Source organism: Gopherus flavomarginatus, chromosome 1 (assembly GCF_025201925.1).
Source record: "Gopherus flavomarginatus isolate rGopFla2 chromosome 1, rGopFla2.mat.asm, whole genome shotgun sequence".
Taxonomy (NCBI): domain Eukaryota; kingdom Metazoa; phylum Chordata; order Testudines; family Testudinidae; genus Gopherus; species Gopherus flavomarginatus.
The window spans coordinates 118,873,992-118,892,483 of record NC_066617.1 but is presented as its reverse complement, the minus strand read 5'-3'; the positions used below and the strand labels follow the sequence as shown (position 1 = coordinate 118,892,483).

The window sequence follows — 18,492 nt, the reverse complement described above, 5'->3', positions numbered from 1 at the left end:
GCAAACCAGAATAAATATATATGGCTGGGGGAAGCTGTTTTAAATCTGGACACACAGAAAGAATTGGAAAAAAAAACCACCAGAATTCTCGGTCATGTAAGAATGGACACAGTATTTGAGAATGCTCCCCAAAAAGGTGAATGAGGAATAATTTAGGTAACAAAATATCAGGCAAGAGAGAGGAGGCAACAAATCTAGTTATTGTATTTCTGACGTACTTCTGTAATGAAATCCTGGAACTGTAGCTCTAAACCATAAAAGTATAGCGGCCCTCAGTGCCCCCAGGAAGCATCATAAAACCATCCATATATGCATCTACAAGTTCTTGCTTCATCTTGCCCAGCCTCTTGCCACCTTTATGCTCCCTGTCTCTTCCTGATCTTGGCTTCTTGTAATCTTCCATACAACACAATGCCTGGAATGCCCCATCCATCGTGCTGTCCTGTGATGCAGTATTGCCAACCCAAAGCACTGAAAAATATTACGATTTTATAAAATAATGTCAGTTTATTTATTTGCCTTCTGGTTTGGGGTCTTTTCAGGTATGTTCAGGTCAGGTTTTCAAGCCTTGGGAATGTTTTTTAAATGAATGCTGCAATTCTCCTGTAGTGAAATGATTCCAGGTGCTTGGGCTGTAAGAAAAATACCAAACTGAGCAAGCGCTGCAGCTCCCCGGGTCACCACTGCTGGGTCACCTCAAAACACTGACAGGCTTGTTCCGGGCTGGTAACTAGGACAGGAATCAACTCCCTGGCTGGGGCGGCTCCGCGCGGCCCCGCCCCCCGATCTCACCAAGTCACACTATAGGGCTCCAGCGCGCATGCGCGGCCTGCCCGATGACGTCACCACGTGCCTCGGTTCCCATTGGCGCAAGGCAGCGGTGGGGCGGGTTGGAGTGACGTAGCCCCCGCGTCTGTGACCCGACCGGCCCGGATTTGATTCAGTCAGATCCTGAAGAGCCCGAGTGTCCCCGGCAACCGTCACCCGCCGCCCTTCTCCCGCCGCAGCCATGGCGCTCAGCGATGCCGACGTCCAGAAACAGGTACCGGGCCCGGCCTGGCTCCTCGGGGGCGGGGTCAGGCCGGTGCGCGCGCCCGGGGAGGGGGAGGGTCGGGCGTGATTCTTCCCCAGGTCTCTTGCTGGAGCTGCTCCTCCCCGAGCCGCCTGGACCATGCCAGGGGCTCGGGCCCTGGGGACGGGTGGGGGCAGGTTCATGGTTTTTTCACTGTATAAAATCTAATGACCAGGTCAAATAATCCTTATTTAAACGCTGACCCCTAAAGTACTGAAACAGTTCAGAGTTGTAGTTTGTTTCCTGTCATTCACACCTCGGCATGTACTAACAATAACAATAATAACATCGACAACTCACGTTTCTTGTCCAAAAAACAGGCCTCGAGATTCCAAAGCACAAGAATTTTCCGTCAGTAGGACAGAAAGTTCTCACTCTAAAGGCTAGAGAATACCCGCACCGACAATTAAAATAGCAGCCCTGGGGCTGCCGATGTCCAAGGCCGTGGGGAGCTTTGGGGACAGAGTTCAGGGCCATGGGCCAGTACATCCACCCATCCTCAGGTCTCCCCATGGGCTATGGGATCCTCCCTCATTTCCTGCCCTAAAGGTCTTGTATCGCTGTTGTCACCATGCCCAGGACCTGGGCAAGGAGCAGCTGCATTGGTGGCGGTGCTGACCACAGCAGTGCAGTTGGTGCTGGAAAGTGCTGGGGGACTGAGTGGCTGTGGGGGTAGATAGCTAGGGGCTGGGGGGCTCTAGCTACCCCCCATCAACTTAGGGATTGCATTAATAACCAAAGCCCGGGTTAGGAAGAGAAGCTTGTTTATCTCTCTTCATTCAAAGTGGACATGATTTTTTTGTCAAGGTATGAAACTACTCATTAAAACAATAGTCGTCAAAAATAAAAGCTGTCTCATCCAGTGCTGACTATGATGACAGAAATAGTGCTATTGATATTTAAGATATTGGTAAACTATTGCTACACTCCTGGCAAAGGTAGTTGAGTAAAAAACCGCCCCCTTCCCTCATTTAAAGAGTGTCTGCTGAAGGAAGAACAGTGACAGCCTTGTACCATGGAGAAACAGCAACTGGAAAATCCTATGAATAATACCCATGCTAGCCGGTGAATAAGGGGATCTGACTGTAGACTGAACAACGGCATTTAAAAAAAATATCAAAACTTGTATTGGAAGCTCAACGCATCTCCCAGTAGCATTGGGAGCTCCTGTGTTGACAGCAGACTAGGGGGTTGCTAAAGTATTTGGATGGCTTCTAAAGACAGGAGATGATGGAAGTGATCATGGTTGATCTGTTTTTATCATATTATTGTGCAAGTATCGGATCACCCTAACGCTCATCTGGTGTTTTGTACATAACATCAGATTATTTTCTACAGAAATTAGGTGTAAATTTGAATTTGATTATAATGGCTGAGCAGTACTTGCTTAGAGTCTGGCTCCTAGAGTGTGTAGACTCTTCAACTGTTTAATGACTTTTGTACTTCAGATCTGGAGGGAAGGCTGTCAGCTGTCAACAGCAGCTTAGTTTGTGCTGCTCCTTTGTAAATTTCCACTGAAGGCTTGGCTTTTTAAGCTATCTGGCTGTCCTTTTGAGTCTGGACACACACTGTTCTCATTGACAGTAAATAGTGTCCTTGATAACAACTGGTCTGACCTGAATTGAAAATGGTGCACAGTGATGAAAATTGCACAGATCCAGTCAATGCTGGTCAGTGAAGTTTCCTCTCAAGTGATGGGCAGATCAAACAAGTTTGATGCGGAATCAGCAGTTCCTTTTCAGGTCCCATAAACACTTACTGCATCTTTTCCCTTCTCATTCAGCAAATCTGATTGGCAAAGGACCGCTGTGTAGTGATTACACAAACAGTAACTTAGCATCCCTGTTTGCCTTCTGGAGAGCCTACCTTCACTTGCACAACCAAACTTTTTGGCATGTCCTCAGTTATCATAACTTGAGGTGGCACTTTTAGTCAATATGGGACTGAACTTGAAGGGTGAGCTTTAACATTGGAAGGGGAATAGATCCTAACACTGGAGCTCTGTTCTGTATTCAAATGTAACAACTGTAATATATCTGTAATTGGATTTTGTTCAGCTAAAAAGTAGAGGATCTTGTCCTTGTATTAACTGAAAATGCAAAACACAGTAAACTGCATGACAGGTCAGTATAGGCCCTGATAGAGGTAGGAAACAGTTTGACCATATCACTTTCAATAAGCTCAGTATTTTCAGTTTAAGAGACCCTCCCATGACCACTTCCAATACTTGGTTCATTCTGCAGACCATAGTTTTGAAAATTGTGTTGCAGTTGGTTGAATAGTAAGCAAGCCCTTTTAATGCTAACTTAATACACTACCTACCATCTGTGGGAATTTAATCAAAGACTATTACAATTCTTGGAAAATCCACCAGCCTTCTTTCTCTGGGAAACTCTCTTGGGTAAGGGCCATCAATTTTGGGAGAAACTAAGCTCTCTTTCACAAAAATAAAACTAAGTTTGCTAAATGTCCCTTTAAAACTTACACTGTTTTGAGATGTGGAAGTTCCATCTTGTTCTCTGCATTCTGCAAACAACAAAATGAGCTTTTGATCCCCTTGGTCTGGGAACTCAAGCTTTTTACAGTAATAGGATACTTTTGGATGTTTGCAGGCAATGCTGTGTGCTAGTGAGATGGCAACATGGGGAAACTCTGTAGTGTTACACAATTTCTCTCTTATCCTCTGAGTAAGGAGGCAGAGTTTCTTGAGGCACCCAATGTACTCCTAGTGCTGCTAGAACTAATTCTGCCAAGTAGTATGATGCTACATGACAAATTGGTCGTCCCTCCCAGCAGCGGGTATTCCCAATTTGTATTCTGAGTCCCACTGAGATACTCTGCTTCCTGCTTAGTTTGGCTCCTAAAATCAGAAAATTAACTCAATCGCTAACTCTTTCCCTCCCCACCCACTCCCAGTTCTGCTCTCTGAAACAAAGCCAGAGTTCATCCTTGGTTTGATCTGGCCATTGCTAAAATCACTATTCATGCCAGAATCACTTTCCTCTGGAGAACTGAGATTCCTTCTTTTATGATGGTCCCTATGCTCTGTACTCCAGAGGATTTTAGAAAGCTGTGGCCCAATGATTTCATCCACAAAGTGGGCCCATAACTAACACTTGGAGTCATATAATCTCTGAATCCAAATCCGAATTGTTGTTTTGGTTTTCAGAACACACTCTTCATCCACTTGTTCTGCCCTGCGTGTCTGAACTTCTCCATCTATGGCCTGTCTACTCACTTCACTTTCCTTTCGTCCCCTGAAGCACATGTTGTACTGCACATGTTGACCTATCTTCCTAGTCAGATTCTTTTCTCTGTAGTCATGTGTACAAAGGATGTAAACGGCAATCCTTCCTACATGTTGCTGTGGCTTGCCTTGTCCAAGAAAAGTCTCTTCACTACTGTCTGTATATTGAAACCGTCTGTACAGCATAGGCCACTCAATGATTAGCGTACTGTTGCCCAGAGTTGGTTACAACATAGCTTCAAGTTGCAGTGTAGTTAGGACTGCTATTGAACATGCCCAAGGCTTTAGTCTGAACTTCTAGCCCAGTCACAGAAGGGTGAAGTTTACAACATACTGGAATCATATTGCAACTTGGTCCCCTGACTGTTGCATGTACAGGTCAAATGTTGTTGTTGTTGTTGTTTTTTTTAATGGCTCTAACTAGAAAGGTTCATGTATGCAGGTCCTTGAAGCAGTTCATAATGCACTTTAAGCTTCTCCCCACCCATCACAGACTATTGCACAACTCTTTAAGTATGCTTATAATCAGGACTTTGGAGTGAAGCCTGGAGCTGAAGCGCGGAGCAGCTCTGGAGCCGTAGGTTTTTGCCTGGAGCTGGAGCGGAGCCAGAGCAAAGCTCCAAAGCCCTGCATATAATCCAGGGAAGAGCTGCTGATGCTATCCAGAGAAATGATGTTAGATGGAACCTTGTCTAAAACAGCCCCTGGCTGTTTCTCTTCTAAACTCGTGTGACTTGTTTACTTGTTAGGTAGGAGGAAAGCAAGAGCCACTATTGTATGTGAGATGGGATTTGGGGTGTGTGTGGAAATATTGTGGAGTTCAAAGGAAAAGTGTGTTTCTCGAGTAAGTGCTTCTCAGCAGAATGTAACTGTGTGTCTATTCTATTACAGATCAAGCATATGATGGCTTTCATTGAGCAGGAAGCCAATGAAAAGGCTGAAGAAATAGATGCCAAGGTAACAAACAAAAAAGCCATTAGATGGTTTAATATCAGGAACTCCAAAAGGAGTTGGATTGCATCTGATATTCTGAGTTGCTTCCCAGTCATACCATCAAAAACAGTTCTACAATATTCCTAGAAGCCACGTTATTTTTTTTGTCATGTAATTCCTGTATTGGAGCAAATTAACTACTGAATACAGTTAAATATTTTTGTGCCAAATTAATACAATCAAGAGAACTGAGCTGGAGCTGCCCTTTCACCTGGAGTCTCCTTATTAATGCCTAGATGTGAACACATTTGTGTACAAGATTACATGTTGATTTGTTAATACTTCAGGGGAGCTAAGGGTAGTGTGAGCATGGATTTTGCATAAAACAGACTGGGTAAATTGGTCCCTGTAACTTCAGTGGAGTTACAGAGATGAATGTGACCCATTTCTACATTTGTTTTACTTAAGGCTTGTGTACACATGAACTTTTACCAAAATAACTAAATTGGTTTTAATTCTCATTTCTTAGTTTTGGTGTAAATCTGTGTGTAGATGCTCTTATTCCTGAATAAAAATAGGACAGTTAATCCATTGCTAGCTATGATTTGCAGCCATGTTAAGGAACCACAGCATAGATTTTAAATGGAGTTGGGGGGATAGCATGAGCACTTCTATGTTAACCAAATAGAATGCATTATGCAAAAGTTGTAAGGATTCACTAATCAATCATTAGTGGTTGACTACATTACACATTAGGGCCAATTATATGAGTTCATATTGGAAAAGAAGGTCTAAAGTATGGATCCGTTGGAATGATAGCCAATGTCTTGTTGAAATGAGATTGTGAATATGATCAGTTTAGCACAGTAATTTACATACTAGAAATGCTTATGCAAAATGACTGAGCAAATACATTGCTTATTTTTTCTTGTTTCTTAATTCTAAAATGGGCCCTATCGCTTCTCTCAAAGTATGAGTAAATAGTCAAGACTCACAACACTTTTGTAGCTGGGTATTTGTAAATAGTGTACAGCTCTTACCACGTTTTCATATGTGAGGGGACCAACCATGCTCTAAGAAGGCAGTAACTCCCACGTGTATCCTTGTTTAAGGCTTAACGGTGAGTGGTTCAAGAACAGTAAAATAATTGTGCTACATCGACAGTTATAATATTTAGTAATTCTTTCCCGTCGCCTTTACTGCTGCAAAGAGTAAACCAATTCTAGAGTTCAGACAGAACAAGTGTTGTGGATTGGACTTCTGGTTACTCCTAGTTAGCCTACTAGTCTTTGCTCAGTAGCTGATACCTGAGAATTGTATATCATCCCTATTTCAGGAATCAAAACTAGACAGGAAAGCAAATGATAGGTGCCAAACAAGGATATTGCAGTGGTCAGATTAACTGAGCAGCAATTAGTAAGACCCTGGTTCAGCAAAGAACGTGCTTAAATCCCACTGACTTCAGTGAGATTTAAGGTACATACTTAAATGCTTTGCTTAATTAGTACCTTGAGTCTCATCACCTAGCCTTTAGTTAAGTGAAGTGAAGTGAATTGAGTATCTTTTAAAGTCTATGGAGTCAGCCTAAATTTCAACTTTGTGACTGCTTCTCTGTAGGCAGAAGAAGAGTTCAACATTGAGAAGGGTCGCCTGGTGCAGACACAGAGACTGAAAATCATGGAGTACTATGAAAAGAAGGAAAAACAAATTGAACAACAGAAGAAAATGTAAGTCACTTAAGCTGCCTGGCCTGCTACAGAGCTTGAAAAAATCAGCAGCTTGCCAGTGATACACAAACAATCTTTCGCTAGCAAGTGGAGAGGACGTAGCTAAACATTTTTCATATGTCAAAATTCACATTCTGCAGAAAAGGTTTAAATCCTTACTGTTGAGAAGAAAATTTGAATGTGGACTTGAGGCACTGTAATCTTCCTGAATCTGCAGAGACACCGTTGCTACTGTTTACAGCTTTCCCAAACACATCAAAATTGGCAACTCTTACAGCAGCAAAGTGAAGCTGACCTGGCATTGATGCTCCTTATAGGAAAACATAGCCTCAATTTATTGGGACAAGGGGTGGATAGGTAATAGCCTCCAGGTCTTCCCCAATTGAAAGATTCTGGATTGATTTGTGGTAAGGTAGGGAAGAGAAAACTCTCTCTTCCAGCAGCTGAGGGTACATGAGGGGCCTTGCTGGCAAGCTTCAGATACATCAGCCATAGGCTAATTATAAATAGTCCCATGCACAGTGCAGGGATAATACTAAAGAGAATAGCAGATGTGGTGGAGGGGTCTAACAAACTCTTTATGCTCTGTCCTGCTCCATCGCTGGCACAACTAATTCTATCAGTACTGGTCTTGGTGGCTAGTTTCTCTGGAGTAGTTTTTCTGTTTTTATTGTCACTTGTGCAAATTCAGTGGAGGATGGCTTTCATAGTTAGCGAGGAATTTATCATAGCTGCTCTTGAAGCAGATTCCAATAAGTGAACTGGCTTGCGTTCAACACACAGTGTGTTTAAAATATTTGCTGTGCCACTCGCCCTCTAAAGCTTGATGCACTGATTCAATTTTTCCATGCAACCTACAGTCAGATGTCCAACCTGATGAATCAGGCAAGATTGAAGGTCCTCAAGGCAAGAGACGACCTCATTTCAGTGAGTATATATTGCCTCTATAATAAAGGGACAGGGGATTCTCCCCATCAGAAGTTAAAGAATTACCTGATCCAACCACTAAACAAGAACCTGATTGATTTATTTATTTATTTTATAGTGATCAAATGAGATATATGTACTTGAAGCATACGTAGACTAAAAAACTGGCTTTGCTAGCTGTCTTTAAAAAAACATTCTTAGTTGGTGGCCTTCTGTACATGTGAAGTCAGGCTTTTTTTGGCATACACTAGTATCGTGTTTTCACAGCTACACTTTGCTGTTTAGGGAAGATATATCTGTTTGCCAGGAATCTCAGTTGCAATCTGTGGTTGAGTTCAGCCCTGGACAGCAGCTGATCTTTATTCACAGAATGGGAAATGTCTCTTACACATCTGAGTGCAAAAAGAGGAAGCAACTGGGTGCAAGAGGCCCACAAAATGCCAAGTTGCTTCAGGCAACTAGAACTGAATGTATGCAGTGATACTGAATGGTTGGGCTTCAGCAAACCTGACAAGCACTTCGTGTAAATAAATAGTACCAGAAAAATCCACATAGTGGACTGACTGTCTCCAACAGTGGCCCAGGATGGATGGAAAGACTTTCCTCTTGGTCTGTCTGGTGGACAGTTTATGCCTGGGAGCATGAAGACTTATAACCCCTGTAATCATCTCGTCATAGATAATATATCGGGTTACATTCACTGTGAATAACAGTAGCCATACTCCAATGTTACGAAAGGCCTCAATTATAGCTTCTGTGAGAATAACCTGCCAATCACACGATATGTAAAGTCCCTTGTCCTGTCTGAGGCACACGCTTGTGTTTCAAATACTAGGTGATGCTGCTGAGCCATCAGATAGTCCTGTTTGTGAGAACTACAGAAATGAAGAAGAATAAAATACCATCTGTAGTATTGCTTGTTCACAACACTGTTCTGAAAAAGGATTTGGTAGGAGGGAATATCAGCATAGATATAGGATATTTGATTCTTTCATCCTAGTGCCACATTTGTCAACCATTGTGAATTTGGTGAGATTTCTAATACTGTGTATTTAGAGGAGAAGGGTGAGGAAATAGTTAACTCCATTGTGAAACAATCTGTGTTGAATAATCTCTCCCTGACCATGCTTTGAGTTGACACAGTCACATGCTTCTGAATGGTGCATAAGACATTTCCTTCCTCATTTTAAAGTATTTCAAGTCCTATTGTACTAACTCAGACTTACCTTCTTGTTACTTGGTCTCCAAAAGGCTGGCCAGTAAGGGAAAGGAACTTCCAGAATTTTTGGATTCTAGGGTAGAAGGCATAACTAGGTTTGACAGAGAAGGGAACTTGGGATGGTCTTGTTAATACTCTAGCATTCAAACCATAATACGTCCTCTTGTTTATCAAGACAGACTTTCCTGCCCCATGGAATCACTTGTATCGGTATTTCCCTGCTTCTGTTTTAAAGGTTACAACAGCACGTCATGGGGTTGCGTCTATTTATATATGTACCATAACGTTTCAGGGTTTTTTTGGAAGCGGGGGGGTGGATGACTGTACTCAGATCGAGACTTTAGGATATTTTATTTTTCTGGGACATTGAGGAAAGAATATCTGAAGGGGAGATGATGTGGTAGATGGGAGCAGAGTAACAGAGCAGCAGCAGAAATCCTTAAACATGGACCCTAAAATAGGGTGACAGACCTCTGTGAAGTAAGACTTGATGCTCTGTTGCCTCAGAACAGAGAATCCAGACTTTAATGTCAAAATTTACACTGACAGATGGAGCATTTTACTAATTTACCACAGACAAATAGACGTCCACAGCCATATTTATTTGAGCTCTTTCAATAGATTGATGAACAAAGTACTCCTCTACCCTGATATAACGTGGTCCTCGGGAGCCAAAAATCCCTACCGTATTATAGGTGAAACCCGTTATATCAGGGTAGTGGTGGCAGGGCTCCAGTGGTGATTTAAAGAGCCCCAGGCTCCAGCTGCTGTGGGGAGCATGGGCCCCTTAAATCGCTGGCCGAGCCCTGCTGCAGCAGCTCCGGGGTAGCAGCAGCAGGCTCCAGTGGTGATTTATAGGGCCCGTGGCTCCCTGCAGCAGCTGGAGCCCCGGGCCTTTTAAATCACTGTTGGAGCCCTGTGGTTACCGTACTATATGCAAATCCGTGTTATATTGGGTCGTTATATCAGGGTAGAGGTGTATATTTTTATTAATGAAAACAGGACGCTGGGAGCTATTAAAAATTAATAGAACAGGGATCTGGGCTGTGAGAATAATTAGTCTCCCTTAGGCCATGTTTGGGATGTGCTATGCAGCTTTGACTACTTTATAGATCTTATCTTAGAGTATCTAACTTCTCAAAAGTGAAGACAGCCAGGTGAGCACTCAAGAAAAATACTGCTATTCTTTGGTACTGAATTCAGTCTAAATTTAATGTCACCTATTGTAGGCAGCACTGTTCTCCGAGGCTGGAGTCTTCTACCTGGCCAGTTCTAGAATGTTATGATCACTTTGCAGATTTGCATTTTGCATGTGAAGGATTTCCGTACAATTTTGGGGTAGGAAAAAGAAGTTGTAGTTGATTGCTCTCTAAGGCAGCCTGCAGTATATCATAGAAATGTAGGGCTGGAGGGGACCTCAAGATATCACCATGTCAATTCCATCTCATCCTGGTGGGGATAATTTGTACCTAGACCATCCCTGACAAGTGTTTTGTCTAATCCATTCTTAGAATCTTCCAGTGATGGGGATTCCACAACCTCCCTAGGTAACCTGGTTCCAGTGTTTTACTAGCGTTAATAATTAATTAGAAAGTTTTCTTAATAGCAAAGCTAAATCATCTTTGCTTCAAACTAAGCTGATTACGTCTTATCCTACTATCAGTGGCCATAGGGAACAATTGATCACCATCTTCTTTATGACAAACTTTTACATATTTTAAGACTTATGGCCTCCCCTCAGTCTTCTCTTCTCTTTAGACTAAATCTCCCCAATTCTTTCAACCTCTTAATAGGTCAGATTTTCTAAACCTCTTACCATTTTTGTTGTTCTCCTCTGGACTCTCCAGTTTGCCCACCTCCTTTCTTAAAATGTAGTGCCCAAAACTGGATACAGTTCTACAGCTGAGGCCTTACCAGTGCTAAGGTAGAATGGGACAATTACCTCACATTGCATAAATATGACATTTCTGTTAATACATCCTGAAGCAGCAGACAGTAGGGGAAACAACTCTAGCTCATTCAGCTAGCATAGCATTAATGAACTGAATAGGCATTGCTTGTGGATAGGTAACCCTTTACTACAGTAGAACCTCAGAGTTATGAACACCTTGGGAATGGAGGTTGTTCATAACTCTGAACAAAACATCATGGTTGTTCTTTCAAAAGTTTACAACTGAACATTGACTTAAGAGCTTTAAAATTTCACTATGCAGGAGAAAATGCTGCTTTCCCTTCTATTTTTTTAGTAGATTATGTTTAACACAGTACTTTACTAGTTTTGGGGGGGACAAGAGGGGAAGAAGAGGAGGAGTGAGCACTCTGCTGCCGCCTGAGTGTGTACTTCCGGTTCCAAATGAGTTGTGTGGTTGACTGGTCAGTTTGTAATTCTGGTGCTCATAACTCTGAGGTTCTACTGTACTATGATTTTTCCTTGCCTGTAAAAAGGAATTTGTGGTTATCATTCACTTTGGGTACTGAACAAGGTAGTGGGGAAAGAAAACCTTTTGTGAAAGCTGTTGCTCAGTGCACACAGAGAGGAGGGTCTGGATTGAATTATCAGCTGCACTGTAGGCTCGCTTCTTGGCAGGGTGCATAGGTGCAGTAAGAGTACAGGAGGATGGTAGGCATAGAATCAAATGGAGAAACAGGAGGACTTTGCTGACCTCTTCTCCTCTCTTCTTTCTGTAGGATTTGCTGGCTGAGGCCAAGCAGAGACTTGCTAAGGTGGTGAAGGATGGTGCCCGGTACCAGACACTGCTGGATGGACTGGTTCTACAGGTAAAATACTCAAGCCATAGTAAAAGGCTGACTGCATCTCTAGCCTCAAACACAAACACTCTGTAGGAGTACTGCTGCTGTTTGGAGTCTACCTAGAATAGGCATATTTAAAACTACCACTTTCGCTATACTTCCCAGTCTTACCTCACAGGGCCCCAGTGTTCTTGAGATTGGGGAGAGGTGGGTGGGGTGCAGAAAGCTTAAATTCTTGAGTACTTTTATCTTACATCTGAATATGAGAGAAACAAAAACACAATGTAACCATCACAAAACACAATATAACTGCTGTATCTTAAGATGTCCTTAAGTGAGCACAGCTCAGGAGTGCACACTTCAGGAGAGAGATGTACACATCTCGAGTTTCTACTGCACATTCTTAGGATGAGCACCTCAAATGCACACTCTGGAAAACATCTCCTTCAACCCCCCGCAAAGTTTAGGAAAGTGCACAGTCCTGTCTATTTTCATTCCAAATTTTACACCAAATCCAGACTTGTATGGCTGTTGCTTTGAGCAGGGTTTTTTCTATGGTTTGATGTCTGTCTGTCTGATAGATGCTACTCCCCTAAACTACATGTCTGGCTAAAAATTCCACTTCAGACTTTTTTAGCCCCATAAATGTTACTTTTGGAATTCTTGCAAATGCAAGTAAGGGTTTTAATGGAAACTTGTACCTCAACTATAGTGGCCACCACTGGCAACTGCTCTAATACAAGAGCTTGTCATAAATATTACCCCATGTCTTTTAGTTAACTCTTTTAAAGTGTAATTTTCTCCTCTGCAGTCTTAACAGTTTCTGTTCTCTTTCAAGTCTTGGTTTTGATCCAATATTTCTTTCCTCTTGCCACTCCTCAGTGTTGAGGGTGCCTTGAAACCTGTAGTCTACGTTACTCCATAGCACAGATCAATAGTGTACCTCTAATTTCCTGTCTTGCTGTCAGGCCCTGCCTGTTGCTGTTCACTTGCACACTGCATGACCCAATCTCTGTGTTTTGGAATGAACGTTTGTCTTGGTCAGAAGTCTGATGCACTATGTGGTCTCCAGCTTGTAGTACTGTCCACTTATTCGTGTAACAGTTTGGCGCAGTTGGTGGTATCTGTTCAGAGACCAAAGACTGCTGCATGCCTTAACTAGAAGCTGCATATTTGCTCAGTCTAGTGTGTGACTGTTTGATTCTAAGCCTGCCTTTTCTCATTCTTCTAATCCAGCCCTCAGTGTTGTCCAGTTTTAGTTGCTGTTGCACCTTAAAATCAGGATTATTTACTTCCTGCATGAACAAAACCATTGGTTCCTATGGGTTGCCCAATAATCGATAGTCAGTCCTATTTCAGAATGACAGTAAAAAGGGGATTTGTAACCAATGAACTTTCATCTTCACTGTATGAAATAAGTAATGGCAGAAAGTTGCTTAGTCTTATAACTAACCCCAAAAAATGACAGGAGCGGATGAATCAATTATAAGATGATGGGAGTTTCCTTCATCTCCTCTTACTATAGTTGTCTCGTATAGGGTTTCTACCAGCTGCTTGAGCCCAGACTGAATGTCCGTTGCCGGAAACAGGATCTCTCTATGGTTAAGGTAAGGGGGTTCTGGCTACGGTAGCGTAAAATGTCTCCAAAAACAAAGCCAGAGGATTGTGACTGCAAAGGTCTCTCGCTTGGAATCTGTTAGACAAGATCATAAGGCAGTGGGGCTGGGGCGCTTCACTACCAAGTAAAACACTTCTGTTGCAAATACCTCATCTCTTGCATTATATGCTCTTCAGATTGGGGAGTGCCTTCCTCTGTTTGAAAAACACCTAGCAAACTTTAGGTACTGCCATAATATAAGGAATGATGGCAGCTGCTACTGGTTCAAGATACAAAGGGAGGAGTAAATGTGTTGCAAAGTAGGTAGGCCACAACCATTTTTCCTACAGCACCACCTTCCTGGAGTGGCTGAACTAATGAATGAGATTGTGGCATCTAATTGATTATTTCCCCTCTGTGCCTTTCCACTCATGCAAACTAAGTAGCCATTAGTTCTGTGCAATGCTAGCAGAGGGCTCCGTGTATCTTTCAAATCTCTGGCCTGAAGTGGAATATCTATTGTGTTCCAGGCTGCTGTACAGAAGAGCATCCCCATCTACAAAGCTGCTACCAAAAAAGACATTGATGTTCACATTGACCAGCAGACATTCCTGCCAGAAGATATGTAAGGAATACAGTAGCTTTTAGTGCTGAGTAGTAACTAGTTGGCGATTCAATGCACTGTTAACTGTTGAGGGAGTCTGAAACATCTCTTATGGGAAATGGCAAAAGGAGTACCACTGAGAGCACATCTGCCACTAGTCAGTGGGAATTGACTCCTCCTGACACTGAAGATCTATCCTCTTACCTGTTGTGCAGTTTCCCAGACAACTAACAATGATAGTTATCTTGCTGCAGCCCCCAAACCAATTCACAACGCAGGGGAATGTTTGGTCTAGGCCAATGGTTCTCAAAGCTGGTCTGCTGTTTGATCAGGGAAAGGGGCCAGGCTGGGCCGTTTACCTGCCATGTCTGCAAGTTCGGCCGATGGCGGCTGCGGTTCACCGCTCCAGGCCAGTGGGGGCTGCGGAAAGTGGTACAGGCCAACGGACGTGCTGGCCACTCTTCCCGCAGCCCCCAGTGGCAGAACCTGTGGACACAGCAGGTAAAAGGCCCAGCCTGCCAGGGGCTTTTCCTGAACAAGTGGCAGACCAGCTTTGAGAAGCACTGGTCTAGGCAACAGCAATTAGTAACTCAGTATAACTTCTCAGTCTGTTAGAGATGAAAGGAGTGCAAGTGCAGCCCAAGTTTAGTGTTCAACATAAAGCAAAGAACAAAGTTGTGAGGAGGAATGAGTGGGTTATAGGTATCCAAGTCACAGGCTTTGTCCTCCAAAACTGCCAGAAAATTGGTTCCGTAACATAAGAAGGAACACTTGAATGATGCACTCAAGTTAAGATCTAATGAACTTGTTACATAGAGCTATGAATCGTACAAGAAATAACACTTCTAAGGGTATCTGTATAGTACATTGCCTCTTTTCCCAAAATCTGAAAATTAACCCTTGCAACATAATTTATATTTATTGGGTGGTGGAGAGGAGGCTCAGCTGGTTACTTCAGTTAATCATTTTTCATACCTAAAATTTCCCTAGGTCCAATCTATCCTTAAAACACTAGGTGGTGATGACCCTTGCCCATTAGGATGCTCTGCAAACACCATTGTTCGAGCTGTCTCATTCTCTTCATTACCTTATTTTAGCTTCCCGTGTAATGGGAGTAAGATTGGAGTCCATTTAAAGGCAGAAAGGAGGCCACACACTTCTTCTGATTCATCCCTTTGACACATATGCTAGCAGTTGTTTGGGAGAGTGGCTTTTTGTCCAGTTGAGGTCTGTTATATTGTCTGTTTTCTCTCTAGTGCCGGAGGTGTTGAGATCTATAACAGTGATGGTAAAATCAAGGTTTCCAATACCCTGGAAAGCCGGCTGGATCTCATAGCCCAGCAGGTGAGTTTGGGAAAGAGGGAGTTGGAGCCCTCCCTACTCAATGTGCTAGGCTTTCTCCTTTCATGCCATGTTCGTCTTGCTTGGTAAGGTGGAAAGCTTCATCTCAAAGTCAGCATCCCTTAATCTCAATCATCCTCTTAATCTTCAAAATAACTTATTATGGGATCAGGTCTCTTTGGATGGATGACAAGCAAACAGTTGCAAAAAGTAGATTTGAAAATTAAACTATCCAGCTGGTTGTATGGAGGCTGGGGAGAAGCACCTCTCTACCACAGTAAGAAATTCTCTCTTCAGAGTTTTATGCTTAGCTAGGTTCTTGAGAAGCTAGATTATTGAAAGACAGTCTCTAAAGAACCAAACTGCATTGAAAGATCCTATAACTGAATAGTACAAAAATAGATGGTGTTCATAAAACTCCACTGCTAGTGGCAGTACATGGGATAATAGAGAGAACCCTTCCACTAGACAACATGAGAATCTTCTAAAGTCCAGTGTAGAAGGAAGACCTTGCAACCCCACCATGCCTCCAATGAATCTTGGTTTTGGAAATATAGACCTCCATATTCAAAAGACTAAATTCTGTCATTGGGAGAGATTTAGGGTAAGCTAATCTAGAAACAATTGTGTCCATAACTAATGCAGATAATGGATTTGATCTAGGTGGGGTGATCTCATGCCTGAGCTTAACAGGTGATCCCTCTGGCTCAGGCTGCAACAGTGTTAGTGATTGTAGTCTGCTCACAGTGAGAAAGCACCACCAGTATCTGGCAGGTGAACTTGTAACTCCCCTAAAGAGTTGGCTGCACTGACAGAAGTCCTCTATTCATTCATGTCTCCAGCATGAAACTGCAGCTGAGGATTTCTTAACTTTTGTCCATATTAAGTTGCTGTTAGTGCTTAACTATTTTAGTATTAATTACTGTGCTGTTCTATACACAGCCTCTTAACTGGTGCACCTGCTCTCTCAACAGATGATGCCAGAAATTCGAGGGGCACTCTTTGGTGCCAATGCCAACAGGAAGTTTTTGGACTAAACCTGAGGGAAAGTGGAATCTGCTCCACTGCCATATTGAGAAGAGATGCAAAAAAGCATCTGGTCATTTAAACTCTAAAAAAAGTACCTTTTCAATGCTATAATGTGTTGTCCAATGTGTGTTCTTCAGTGGAATAATTTTGCATAACTGCTGCGCTTTGCCTGACTTATCAAATGGTTACAATGTATTAATCAAAATGAGGTGAAGACCAGCCCGTCCAGAAGTGACACTGGAGAATGGATGCAGCTGGGCTCTTGGCTTGTCCTGCACTCCTGTGGCTATAGTTAAATTAGTGATTGTGAAGTACTGTGCTGCCCATGGGAGCAACCTTTCCAGTTAAGGGCTTCTTAGTGTTCTGTTTCACAGAGGGCATGCACCCCTTCCCTGGGCGAGAAGTGTAGCTTGTTATTTGGTCAGGCCCAGAGTTTTCTGTTCTGTATATGTGAGTAAAAGTCTGAGCCTGTCCTACTTAATTTATTAAAAATAAAAAGATGTGTGTATACAGAGTGCACTGTAGTCTTTGACCAGCATGCTGTGACTCAGGAATAACTAGAAGAGGTTGGGTAGGGATGTCTAGGTCAACAGCTAGGTACATCACATCACCAGCTCTAACAGGATCTTCTGTCTGTAGGTACTTGCTAACTCTCAATTTAGCACACTTAAGTTGAAGTCTGACCTGATTCCTGTGTAGAGAGCTTTATAGGAGAAAGATATTAAAATACTCAAGGGAATTCTGCACCAAAAAATTAAATTCTGCAAAATTTGTCAAAATAACACTACATAATCACACCAGTTTCAATTATTTTGGTAACTTATTTCAAAATACTTGTCAGCAAGTATGTCTATAACAATACAGAGACACACACAAATTCCCCCAGGAGCAGAGTGTTAATACATCCCCTACCTCCCAGAGCTCAGCTGCAGGGTCCCCCCCCACCCACTTACCTCCTAGGGGCCAGATGCAGGCCCACCCCTCCAGTCCAGACACACTCAGATACACCCCCGAGTCCAGCTGCTGCTCCCCCTCCCCTAGCCCAGACACACTCATCCCCTACCTTCCTACAGTCTAGGGATCCAGAAGAAGAAACAGGCTGATGCTGGGCTCGCACCGAGTTTCCTGCATGCCACTTCCTTCAGGGCACTGCAACTGCGGGGAACTGCAACTGCTGGGAACCTATTTGTGAGATGGGCTCTGCTGAGTCCAGTGGCACCTAGTGACAGCCAACATCTCTGCAGCCCATTTCAGGGGCTGGAGAGAAGAGGAAGAAATTCTGTGCACACAACTTTAATTTCTGCAAAATTCTGCACTACATGGTGGTGCAGAATTCTCCCAGAAGTAATTAAAAGTACCTTTAAGACAGTGCTCATGTAATCAGTGCACTTAACCAGTAAGCAGCAAATACTTTGTATTGCAGAACCAGCTTTTTGTAGTAGTTTAATAGGTGATAGAAACATTACAATACATATGAACATAGTACTGGATGCATAATACACCATTTAGCGAGTAAGCTAAAATATTGACTCCTAGTCAGAAAGGAGACTGTCCCTAATGCTACTCAATCAGCTGGATTCTCTGGTTTGTGGCGGCCGCTACATTCTATAAATAGAGCTTGGACGGAGTAAACAACTGAGCTTATTAGACTAGAGTGTGTGAACTTTCTTTCCCAGAAGAAGTAGAGAGGTAATGTGCAGAGAATCACTGCTCTGGCCAGGAAGAGCAAGTTGCATATATATACATAACTATCTACTAACATTTGGTTTTGACTGGCTTTTGATCCACTGAAGATAAAAATCTGAGCCTCAGAGCATTGTCCTGGCTGCAAGTTGAACTGATGGAGAAGTTCTGTCAGTACATTAGCACTGTTAACATTTAAGCTAATATTCTGACTAAGGGAATCTAGGACCAGTCTCCTTCCTTCCCTTCCTAAATGTGAGGCAGTAGCTTCCCTTCTGGCATTGGACGGACAGAATTAGAGTGAGACAGTGTTAAGGGCAGCTTACTAGCTGTAAAAGCATCAGACTCTTCTGCCAGATGTA

General features: G+C 42.9%; 1 protein-coding gene across 1 annotated transcript; it reads left to right on the top strand.

Moving 5' to 3' along the window:
- Positions 1-907: 907 nt before the first annotated feature.
- On the top strand, positions 908-16,955 carry ATP6V1E1 (ATPase H+ transporting V1 subunit E1). Its single transcript, XM_050920989.1, has 9 exons — positions 908-1,042; positions 5,211-5,276; positions 6,870-6,979; positions 7,840-7,906; positions 11,814-11,903; positions 13,415-13,483; positions 14,004-14,098; positions 15,334-15,421; positions 16,393-16,955. The coding sequence occupies exons 1-9, from the start codon at positions 1,010-1,012 to the stop codon at positions 16,453-16,455; spliced, it is 681 nt and encodes a 226-aa protein (XP_050776946.1). The 5' UTR covers positions 908-1,009; the 3' UTR covers positions 16,456-16,955.
- Positions 16,956-18,492: the final 1,537 nt, after the last annotated feature.

Bases quoted from the DNA above. Each gene is read 5' to 3' on its own strand.
- ATP6V1E1 (XM_050920989.1), top strand. From the start codon at position 1,010: ATGGCGCTCAGCGATGCCGACGTCCAGAAACAG. The intron at 14,099-15,333 runs GTAAGGAATACA...TTTTCTCTCTAG, and splicing joins ACATTCCTGCCAGAAGATAT to TGCCGGAGGTGTTGAGATCT. The intron at 15,422-16,392 runs GTGAGTTTGGGA...CTCTCTCAACAG, and splicing joins TGGATCTCATAGCCCAGCAG to ATGATGCCAGAAATTCGAGG.